General features: G+C 44.6%; 1 protein-coding gene across 4 annotated transcripts in view; it reads left to right on the top strand.

Moving 5' to 3' along the window:
- The first annotated feature begins 10,974 nt into the window (after positions 1–10,974).
- gga3a (golgi associated, gamma adaptin ear containing, ARF binding protein 3a) overlaps positions 10,975–12,119 on the top strand; it is a 36,213-nt gene continuing 35,068 nt past the window's right edge. For all 4 annotated transcript variants that reach the window (XR_009064104.1, XR_009064103.1, XM_057842954.1 and 1 more), the window contains exon 1: positions 10,975–11,031. Coding sequence is in view for 2 of the 4 variants with exons in the window: in XM_057842954.1 (XP_057698937.1) it covers positions 10,995–11,031 (37 nt within the window). In the remaining 2 variants the exon portion in view is untranslated. The remainder of the gene's footprint in view (positions 11,032–12,119) is intronic.

Below are 12,119 nucleotides of genomic sequence, written 5' to 3'. Positions count from 1 at the left end.
GTGACGTCTCTGTCGTCTGTCTGTCTTTTGACGGGGGTGGCGGAACACGGAAATAATTACTCAGTGGGGCCTGCCTCTTTGACATTTTGAGAAGTGATTTTCTCGTGTCCGCCGCAAATACAGTGGTCAGCCATCGGAACGCAAAAGCGTATGGAAGCCGTTGAGGGCCAGCGCGTTTGTCTACGTCCAGTACGCATGCGCGTATGTGGACCACTTATGTGCACCCTGTTTATAATAATACGTTGAGAATAAGCGTTTTTTATTTTTGTTTGTTTGTTTAGTTTACTATCATTTTTTAGGGTTAACGTCTTTAGTGGATCAAACTAAAACCCAGCTCACCATTTTGGCGATGCTCTCCGGCATTTCATGGTCCACATCTTCAATCCTTGGTTCTCGCTCAGTAGTTGTTGTTGCTTTTGAAAGCTTAGGTTTAAAAAAAAATTACGTACAGTTTATCCAGCTTGCCTCTCCTGTCCTCAGGTGTTTTTTGGGGGGCTAAGCAAAGCAAATGACGGTATCTAAGGTGCTAGACACAAACATAATTTTGGCCCATTATAAACATGAAAATATTTTTGTTGTTCATTTCATTTATTTTTGTTGTTTTATTGAGTTACAACTTCTATAAACAACATTTTACCGGCAAAGTCTTAATTTTAACTTCATATATTGGACAGTCAATTACCGTATTGGCCTGAATATAAGACGGTGTTTTTTGCTTTGAAATAAGATTGAAAAGGAGGGGGTCGTCTTATATTCGCGGTCTAGACATTATACCCATTCACGATACTAGATGACGCCAGATATCATTGAAGCGATGTTCTGTTATGACAGATCTCAGCTACTCTCCCCATTCATGACGCTAGATGGCGCCAGATATCATTGAAGCGGCGTTCTGTCATGACAGATCTCAGCTACTAGTTTAACCAGTTTGCATTATTTTATTGCAATGTTTTTCCTTATTTAGATTTGTTTCAAGACTACAGTTACAGTTAGACTTCACTTTGATAGTTAATGCAGTTATTGCAATTTTGTTGTTTTATCACAATAGATTGGTTTACATTTCAAAAACCAGAAGCCATTCATTTACGAATGTGATTCCACTTTAGTTTACATATTTAAGTGTTCAGATATTAAGATTTGAATGAGACAAAATAACATGCTTTTTCTCTCAAATGTATTGTTATAATTATTTGTTTCAGATGTACTGTAATTATTTTCTGTACAAAAATTAATTTGGTGTTCAAAAAGTCTTTTTTCAAACTTGAGTCTTGAAAAAGAGGGGGTCGTCTTATAATCAGGGCCGTCTTATATTCGGCCCAATACGGTATATGCAATGACATTATATATATATATATATATATATATATATATATATATATATATATATATTAGGGGCTGTCAAACGATTAAAATTTTTAATCGAGTTAATTACAGCTTAAAAATTAATTAATCGTAATTAATCGCAATTAATCGCAATTCAAACCATCAATAAAATATGCCATATTTTTCTGTAAATTATTGTTGGAATGGAAAGATAAGACAAGATGGATATATACATTCAACATACGGTACATAGGGACTGTATTTGTTTATTATAAAAATAAATCAACAAGATGGCATTAACATTATTAACATTCTGTTAAAGTGATCCATGGATAGAAAGACTCTTAGTTCTTAAAAGATGAATATTAGTACAAGTTATAGAAATGTTATATTAAAATGCCTCTTAATGTTTTCATTTGAATAAAATTTGTAAAATTTTCAATCAAAAAATAAACTAGTAGCCCTATTCTGTCAATGTGTGTGAGTACACAAATTGACAGATAGCGAACATAAATTCCAAAAAGAAATCAGACGGTGTGGCAAAGTTGCATGGGCTTTACTGAAGTCATCTCTTTTTGACAGGAGCACGTTTCTTGTGTTTTTGTAAAACTGAAAATAACAAGGCAATGTGTCAATAACTTGCATAAATCACAAAATAACATAAAATGTACACACACGTGTCCATTTGAGCAGTAGCACTAGCCAATTAGCTCACAAGCATCTAACAATGTAACTGCATTTCACCATATATGTGAACAAATTCAAATACACATCATCAATAACTATCTAATGCTCATGAATATAAACAAAGGAGGAATATAACTCACAAGCGATGCATGTATTAGACACAAACAGTGTGATGGGGCTATGAGAACTGCCACTGAATACTGGATGCGGACGTTAGCTGGTCTGAATAGCACTGTCTATTAGTGTGAGTTCGCGTCGACATATTATCACGTCAGAAAAGCGCGCCGAAACCCAAATAATCAGCTGCACTGAATCGCCAGCAGAGGGCGACATTACGCCACATAACATATGCAAGTCACACCCAAGCGCCAGCAGAGGGCGGAAAAACTCCATAAAACACAATTAACAAGTTGGCCTTTCACTGTACTGACATTTAAATCTGTCTGAGCGGGCCTAGTGCGTTAATTGCGTCAAATATTTTAACGTGATTAATTAAAAAATTAATTAACACCCGTTAACGCGATAATTTTGACAGCCCTAATATATATATATATATATATATATATATATATATATATATATATATATATATACTTTATATACAGTGCTGCTCGAAAGTTTGTGAACCCCACAGCGATGGTCAGATTTTTTGTAAAAAAAACTAAAATAACCTTATTAAATGTTAAGTTATACCCAAATCCACAATACTGACATTCCAAATAATGGACTGAAACAAAAGAAATAGTTATATTGTCATTCTTTATTTAACAAAAGTGGTTGATTTAAGAAAAACTCAGATATCATGTGTGCAAAAGTATGTGAACCCCTTCAGTTAATAGGATATTGCGCCTCCTTTTGCAGAGATTACCTCAACCAAACGGTTTCTGTAGTGACTAATCAGCCTCTCACATCTACTTTGGAGGATTTTTGCCCATTCTTCCTTGCAGAACGCAGTCAGTTGAGAGAGGTTTGATGGGCGTCTGGCATGAACTGCTCGCTTCAGGTCCCGCCACAGCATTTCAATGGGATTTAGGTCAGGACTTTGACTGGGCCAGTCCAGAACACGAATCTTCTTCTTTTTCAGCCATTCCTTGGTTGTATTGCTGGAATGCTTTGGATCATTATCATGTTGCATGATCCACCTTCTGCCAAGCTTTAACTTCAAAACAGATGGCGTCAGGTTATGTTCTAGGATTTGACAATATTCCTCAGAATTCATGATTCCCTGGACTATGTGGAGTTGTCCAGGTCCTGAGGATGAAAAGCAAGCCCAGATCTTGACATTCCCACCTCCATGCTTCACTGTTGGGAGAAGGTTCTTTTGGTGGTATGCAGTGTTGACTTTTCGCCAGACATGGCGGTTTTGGTTGTGACCAAACAGTTCAATTTTGCACCTACATCAGTTGATGAAAACTCTTTTTAATTTAGTCTCGACAACACAACTGTTAAAAAAACAAAAAAAAACTACTGAATTGATTGATTAGGAAATCAGGTTGAAATAATAGAAAATTCCAAAATGTTGAGGGGGTTCACAAACTTTTGAGCAGCACTGTATATATACTTTATATATATATATATATATACTTTATATACTTTAAGCAGTAATGTGAAGTAATTTCATAACATGCCAAATAGGGTCACAATTAAAGTAATTAAACATTGTCCAACAAATAAAGCATGAAAAAATAATTTATATGTTGTATATTTGACAAAATAATCACGTTTCCGAAGTTCGAGCCTGAAAGTGGACGAACCCGGAAGTGATACGTTACACCGAGAACAGCGATGGCAGCGCTCGATACGGCCGCCATACAAAGCCCTTCAAACAATGATTCAAACAGCGATATAAGCAATAGCACTCTCCATAGATCGAGCGCAAGGGAGGAGATCCAAGTTTTTGAAGAGTTGGAGGAAGAAGAGAAGCTTGGAATTTTATGTTGGACCTAACATGTATTAGCCATACGCTAATCATGATGCAAACAATGTGCCTAGACTACCTGACATGGAATGGAGACAAGACCCATCGAGATTACAAGATTGGTAAGATATAGGCTGTTATTATTTTCATGATTTGAAGATGCAGGCATTTGCACATAATTTTATGTTTTTGTCTATCTGATGACATTGTTTAAAAAAAATAATAATCAGACTGCATGTTCATTTTGGCAGATACTGCAGCTCTCTTGCATATAAAATAATAATATAAAAACGTTGGGGGGAAAGAAGGAAATGAGTCGTTGATGGCTTTCTCCACTTTATTGTGGCAACAATAAAAAAACAAAATAAAAGCAGACTGCCGCCACATTCGACTGCGAAGTTTTGCTTCTCGCTCATCTCCGCCTCGCCTCGTACTACCAGCTACTACTACTTCCTAGCTGGGGCTATCGGCAAGAAGTGGCGTCTAATGGCGTGAGGAAATGTAGTTTTTTTCACACAAGCGAACAGATTACAAAGCACCACATCAGTGTTGTCCCGAGACTACATTTCCCATGATTCACTGCGGGACTGGAGCTGTCAACGTTCACATTTGACAGCATTCTGCCGCGGTCCTCCTCGCCAGCTGTTTGCTCACCATTCACGCTTGTTTGCATTTGATCGCTAGTCTGATACACTCCCGCTTTTTCAGTGAAGTCTTTTGTGTTTATTCGTTATTGGATCGTTTTTGTTCACCACAGTAAATAAGAGCACTGAAACAAGAAGGGGTAAGTCGCCATTTCTGTTCAACCCGTTTTCTCCTGTTTTTTTTTCGCGTAAGAAGCTAGGTTAGTGGCTGTCTTTTCTTCGTTCTTTTTCATGATCAGGGTTTAGTTAGCGGGTGGGGTTCAAGTGTAGATTCCTTTTGTTTGTTGTTTTGGCCTGGGCTTACCCTGAAGCCGCGCTTCATCTACATTTTGTACATATTCATTGCGAGTTTGATTGTTGTGTAAATTTTGTGCCACTTGTGAAATTGTGTGGCTCGTTTTATGTTACGCCCTTCGTGAGCCGTCCTTGGGACGTAACACTAGCGAACACAACAACAACTATGCCACGACTATTGCCACGAGTTGGCTTTCGGCAGCTCTGCTTTGACAAAGTCATCACTCATCTATCCAAAAATCACACTTACTTTTTGGCAAATCCTTGATCATAAGCAGACCGGTTAAGGAAGCAGGCATCTTCGAAGTGTTTGCAGCAGAGAACACTACACGATGATGGCATGAAATTCATTCGCTTCGTGCAAACGAAAGATGTCCATTTACGTGCCCTGCTATCCTTTGGCCACTCATACAACTTTTCGTTTGTGACACGGCTCAGAGAACAAACGGACCCAATAATGCAGTGCTCAAAGAAGATTTATTAACAATGGTTCTGAGACGAAGAAGTCTTGGCCCTTGAAGGCTGTTCGAGCAGGGGGGGACGAGCAAGGCGAAGGCCCAGGCAGGATGCGTCTAGATCCGGTCCTGTAGCAGGGTTCAGGTCGCAGAGAAAAGGCAGAGGTACAGACGAGGAGCAGGCTAGAGGCAAAAATCCACAAGGTCAAAAAGTGTATCAAAGGCAGAGGCACAGACGAGGAGCAGGCTAGAGGCAAAAATCCACAAGGTCAAAAAGTGTATCAAAAATCCGGCAAGACAAGGTAACTAGAAACGCTCGTAAGTTGCAGTGAAGGCTAACAAACTCGCAATGGAGCAGAGGGCTGTGTGTGCTTATGTAGGGAGGCTGTGGTAATGACCAGGTGTGCAGGACAGGTGTGTGGAATGAGTGCTGATGACTGAGGGGGAAAAAAAGGAAAAAGTATACAGGCCTGCTGTGGGGCTCTAACAGAACCCCCCCCCTAGGGACGGACTCCGGACGGACCAGGCGCGTCTGGGTGGAGTCGGTGGAAGTCCCGAATGAGGTCCGGGTCCAGGATGTGAGAGGAGGGGACCCACGAACGTTCCTCGGGGCCATAGCCCTCCCAGTCAACGAGGTACTGGAAACCACGACCCCGCGGTCTGGATTTCAGGAGTCTGGTCACGGTGTAGGCCGGGCCGCCGTCAATCAATCGAGGAGGTGGAGGAGGCGGCGTGGGGGGAACCAAAGGGCTCACACAGACCGGTTTTAGTTGTCCAACATGAAAGGTCGGATGGACCCTCATGGTCCTGGGGAGTCGCAGCCGTACAGCCACCGGGTTGATGATTTTGGAGATCGGGAAGGGGCCAACAAACCGGGGAGCTAGTTTGCGGCTCCCAACCTTAAGAGGGAGATGTTTGGTTGACAGCCACACCTTTTGACCCACCTCGTATGTCGGGTTGCTCGAGCGATGACGATCTGCCATCCTCTTCATACGGGCTGCGCTCCTGATGAGACTGGCTCTGGCTTGGCTCCACACCCTCTTCTTGCGACGGATCCACAGCAAGGCAGAGGGTACTCGTGTTGGTGTCTCTGTCTGTGGGAACAGAGGGGCCGGATACCCAAATACAACGTGAAACGGGGAAAACCCCGACGAAGAGCATGGCAGGCAGTTGTGGGCAACCTCAACCCACATGATGTTTTGGGCCCACGTAGTGGGATGTTTGGAAACCAAACAGCGCAGAGTGGTTTCCAAATCTTGATTCATTCTCTCCGCTTGCCCGTTGCTCTGAGGATGGAACCCTGAGGACAGACTGACTGTGGCACCAATGAGCCCACAGAACGCCTTCCAGAAACCAGCCACGAATTGTGGCCCTCTATCAGACACTATGTCTGACGGAAAGCCGTGGACCCTAAACACCTCGTTGAGCAGAGCACTGGCCGTCTCTTTAGCTGTGGGCAGTTTTGGGAAGGTGATGAACCTGACCATCTTCGAAAACCTGTCCACCACCGTCAGAATGGTGGTCTTCCCCTGCGAGGGTGGTAGTCCGGTGACGAAGTCCACCGAGATGTGCGACCAGGGTCGTGTCGGAACCGTCAATGGGAGCAGCTCGCCCGCAGGTGGCCTACGAGGTGTCTTGTTGGTGGAACAGACCACACACGCCGCCACATAATCCCTGACGTCTCTCCTCATGTGCGGCCACCAAAACTTCCGGGCCAGGAGAGCAAGGGTGCGTCTGGTCCCCGGATGTCCTGCAAACCGGGAAGCATGGCTCCAGTGAATGACATCCCCTCGGAGGCCCTGTGGCACAAACAGCAAACCCGCGGGGGTACCGGGCGGGTTGGTCAGTCCCTTGGTGGCCTCTTGGACCTTCTTGATGATCTGCCACTGGAATCCTCCCGCCAAGCAAGATTTTGGAAGGATTGGTTCTGGGTCCTCCACACGTCCCTCTGAGGGAAACACCCGGGAAAGGGCATCGGGTTTGGCATTCTTGGCACCGGGTCTGTAAGACACAACGAAATCAAAGCGGGTGAAAAACAAGGACCACCTGGCTTGTCGGGCGTTGAGCCTCTTAGCGGTTCTGAGGTGCTCCAAATTCCGGTGGTCGGTCCACACCATAAACGGCTGTTCAGCCCCCTCTAGCCAGTGTCTCCATTCTTCAAGGGCCACCTTAATTGCCAAAAGTTCACGGTTTCCAACGTCGTAGTTTCTTTCTGCGGCTGTGAGTTTCTTTGATAGGAACGCACATGGGTGCATCTTACCGGTGAGGGGTGAGCGTTGGGATAAGACTGCGCCGACTCCCGAGTCTGAAGCATCGACCTCGACTATAAACTGGATAGTCGGATCAGGGAATCTGAGGATTGGAGCGGAGGTGAAAAGGTGTTTGAGCCTGCTGAAGGCCGCCTCAGCCTTGGGGTCCCACTGAAAGCGACACTTGAGTGACGTCAAGGAGTGTAGCGGTGACGCCACCGAACTGAATCCTCTTATGAATTTTCGGTAGAAATTTGCGAATCCCAAAAAACGCTGTACCTCTTTACGTGAACTGGGCCTGGGCCATTCATGGACGGCTCGAACCTTTTCTGGGTCCATGCGTATTTCCCCTTCAGCGATGACAAAACCTAGGAACTGAACAGATGGCTGGTGAAAAACACATTTCTCTGCTTTGACGAACAGGTCGTTTTGTAGCAGCTTTTCCAGGACTGAGCGGACATGAATGATGTGGGTCTCCAGGTCAGAGGAATAAATCAGAATGTCATCCAAATAGACGAAAACAAACACGTTCAGAAACTCCCTCAAAACGTCGTTGACTAATGCTTGGAAGACAGCTGGGGCATTAGTCAGTCCGAAAGGCATGACCAAATATTCGAAATGGCCTATGGGAGTGTTAAATGCGGTTTTCCACTCATCTCCCTCCCTTATGCGGATAAGGTGGTACGCGTTGCGCAAGTCAAGCTTTGTGAAGACCCGCGCACCCTGAAGCATTTCAAAAGCAGAGGACATTAATGGTAGCGGGTACCGATCCCGGACAGTTATGTCGTTAAGCCCTCTATAATCAATGCATGGATGGAGGGACTTGTCCTTCTTCTCGACAAAGAAGAATCCTGCGCCTGCAGGAGAGGAGGATCTCCTGATGAGCCCTGATGCCAATGACTCATTTACATACTTTGTCATTGCCTGGGTTTCCGGGCCTGATAAAGAGTACAGGCGACCCCTGGGTGGTATTGAGCCCGGGTGTAGGTTTATGGCACAATCGTGTGGGCGGTGAGGAGGGAGGCTAGTGGCTTTGGATTTGTTGAACACCTGTTTGAGGTCATGGTAGCAGGTGGGAACCTTATCGAGGGCCGGGAACTCTGCTTGTTCGTCTTTTTGCGCGATAAGTGTGGTAGAAGCAATCTGGGTCTTTGCCAAGCCATGTGTTATGCAAGTTCTGTCACATGATGGACTCCAGGAGATCACCGTCCCGGTGTCCCAGTCAATGTGGGGGTTGTGTTTCTTCAGCCATGGCAAGCCGAGAACAAGTGGTTCGTGGGGTGAAGTGTAGACATGAAAACTGATATTCTCGACATGACTAGGGAATGCCATCTGAATAATGGGTGTGCGGTGCGTTACCCGCCATAATGGGCTTCCATCCAGAGCCACGGCTTCTAGAGGTGAAGACATCCTGATGAGCTGCAATCCAAGTCGATTGGCCAGGTCCATGTGTAACAGATTGGTGTCTGACCCTGAGTCGATCAGGGCTTTCTGCCGGAGAGAGAAGACAGGTGAGCTTAAGACCACAGTGGGTTGGACCCGAGAGGTTATGCCTAAAGAAACAGTGCGACTGATGGACACTTTATGTGCATAATCTTGCCTCTTGTTGGGGCATTTGACAGCAAAGTGCCCAGGTTCCCCACAGTAAAGGCAGAGCCTAGCCGAAAGACGACGACTGCGCTCTGCAGCGGACAGCCTAGCTCTGCCAATCTGCATTGGTTCTCCCTGGGTGGGGGATGCGGCCTCCGCGATACCTCGGTTAGCTGTGGGTCCAACAGATGGACTGACGGGATGGGGCATCCACTGGGTATATTGGTCCGACACTTCTATGGCGGTGCCAATGACCTCGTCCAGCGTCGAAAAACGGCACCTGAGCGCTATCTCCCTGCCGATCTCTGGGTTAAGCCCAGTCTTGAATGACGAAATTAGGGCTTTGTTGTCCCAGCCGCATTCCACCGCCAGGGAGCGAAACCGGCTGACATACTCCCTGATGGGTTCTCCGCCTTGCCTCATCTGAAGGAGGAGAGCGCCAGCTTCCTGTTCGCGGAGAGGGTGGTCATAGATCTTTTTCAGCTCGGCTGCCACATGTTCATATGAGGCCAGCAGCGGGGAATTCTGTTCCATTAGGGCATTGAAATAGCCCAATGGTGCCCCCTCCAGGAGATTGGCCAGGAAGGCAATCTTGGCCGTTTCCCGGGAAAAGCGACGGGGCTGAGACACAAAAATTAGCTTCAACTGGTTAAAAAACATTCTGCATGTTGCCGGGTCACCTGAGTATTTCGTAGGTGGTGGGATGTTGGGCTCTGGCCACACCGGTGTTTCCTCTTCGGCAGCGGGTCGGTTGTGGAATGAAGCAGCCATGTGGGAAAGCTGAGACACGCTCTGGGCCAGAAGAGACAGGAGCTGCTCATGCTTGTTTAAACGCTGGCCTTGGTTGTTGACGGCCTGTTCATACAGGGAAGAGCCTGCTGGGTCCATGTTACGGCGAGTTTGTTCTGACACGGCTCAGAGAACAAACGGACCCAATAATGCAGTGCTCAAAGAAGATTTATTAACAATGGTTCTGAGACGAAGAAGTCTTGGCCCTTGAAGGCTGTTCGAGCAGGGGGGGACGAGCAAGGCGAAGGCCCAGGCAGGATGCGTCTAGATCCGGTCCTGTAGCAGGGTTCAGGTCGCAGAGAAAAGGCAGAGGTACAGACGAGGAGCAGGCTAGAGGCAAAAATCCACAAGGTCAAAAAGTGTATCAAAGGCAGAGGCACAGACGAGGAGCAGGCTAGAGGCAAAAATCCACAAGGTCAAAAAGTGTATCAAAAATCCGGCAAGACAAGGTAACTAGAAACGCTCGTAAGTTGCAGTGAAGGCTAACAAACTCGCAATGGAGCAGAGGGCTGTGTGTGCTTATGTAGGGAGGCTGTGGTAATGACCAGGTGTGCAGGACAGGTGTGTGGAATGAGTGCTGATGACTGAGGGGGAAAAAAAGGAAAAAGTATACAGGCCTGCTGTGGGGCTCTAACAGTTTGAGTGAGAACAAAACATCGCCACACACCGCCGTGGCATCTTACCGAGAAGCAATGCAACAAACAATACTGTTCTATGGCGGACTTCCCTTGCACTTCCCTGTGTGACGTAATTTCCGAAGATTGTCGAAGAAAAGCATTTTCGTTGTCAAGGGCGTTGCTATGGGTTAAACAAAGAATCTGGAAGGGTTGCGTTAAAAAAAAAAAACGAAAATATGCTTATAAATGTTTAGCCATTGATATTATTCAAAAACATGGTTGGCCAACCTTACTTCACATTACAGCTTTAACATTATTTCCATCTAGGTAATGGTATTTGAATGGGTCAAAAACTATTATCGATAAAATCCCCACAGTCATTGAACGCATCAGCAACCGGCGTTGTTTTTTTTATTTGGAGCGCCAACATGGCGGCTGGTAGCGAATCGCTCGAGTCCTGGCTGAGTAAGTGCACTTTAAAAGTCCGTTTTAATGACAGAAAGTACTCATACATACAGAGAAACGAAGTCGTGTTAGTCAAATATGCATTATTGCCTTTGACTGAACTTTAGTTGTATTTAAGTTTTGACAGTTTAATTCAGATGGTGTATAAAAGTAGTTGTGACACAGCTGTTGACTATAGTTGCCCATGTCTTTCGCAAAGTGAGATGGGGTAAATACCTCTGTGTTGTGGGTTGTTGTATGATGCAACATTAAAGTTATTTCGCTACACTTTACTCTCCAACTGTTACCACGCACTTCTTTGAGCTCCAGAACAGTCCGCAGGCTTTAACTTCCATCGCAGAGAAAACCTTAGCAACAGGCTGAACAGTGTGTGGGATGAAGTCAAACAGGAAGAAGAGATGAACAACTATAGGCAAGTTTTAAGTAAAGATGTGAGGGAGGTAAGCGGTGGCTGTGAAGAGGGGGGTGTCCAATTGGGGAGTCCAAACACCTTTAAGGTACCATTAGAAGCTATGCTGTTTCAGTGTAATCACACTTCTTACTACAATTACAATGCATAATAATGTCTGGCACTGATACAGTCATACAAAACACATGGTAATGTAGTTGCAACTGTGGTTATCGGCTTATAGTATTTGATAACTTAAAAAAGCTAAACTAATTGAGAACAATATTTTTTAGAACAAAACCATGCCTTTTTGTTTTTCCAAGTTCTCATATCTGAATTCTATTCAAATATGTTGAGGTTTATTGACCTCATCATATTTTACAGTCTGTTTGCTGGTAAAATCATGTTCCCAGCAAGCGTTAACTGTTAATGTTTGACGATAGTTTTGATAACTATCTTAGTGGGTTATTGTTGTGTAAAGTTTGGGGAAATTTACATTATACACCAGAAAATAAAACATAAAACACTTTTCCTGATGAAATAAACAGGGATGCCAATTACCTGTTTCAGTGCCCCATTAAACACCAACAAAAACATGTAATGATAAAAATAGCACTTTATAGTATTGTACTTTATCATTAACAAAAACACCATGTCATACAGTATCATAAAGGTTTAGAATTTGAGGCATTTGACAGTT

The sequence above is a fragment of the Corythoichthys intestinalis genome, chromosome 8, assembly GCF_030265065.1.
Source record: "Corythoichthys intestinalis isolate RoL2023-P3 chromosome 8, ASM3026506v1, whole genome shotgun sequence".
NCBI classification, from domain to species: Eukaryota; Metazoa; Chordata; class Actinopteri; order Syngnathiformes; family Syngnathidae; genus Corythoichthys; species Corythoichthys intestinalis.
The sequence above is the reverse complement of the archived record's forward strand: the minus strand, read 5'-3'. Positions and strand labels throughout refer to the sequence as shown.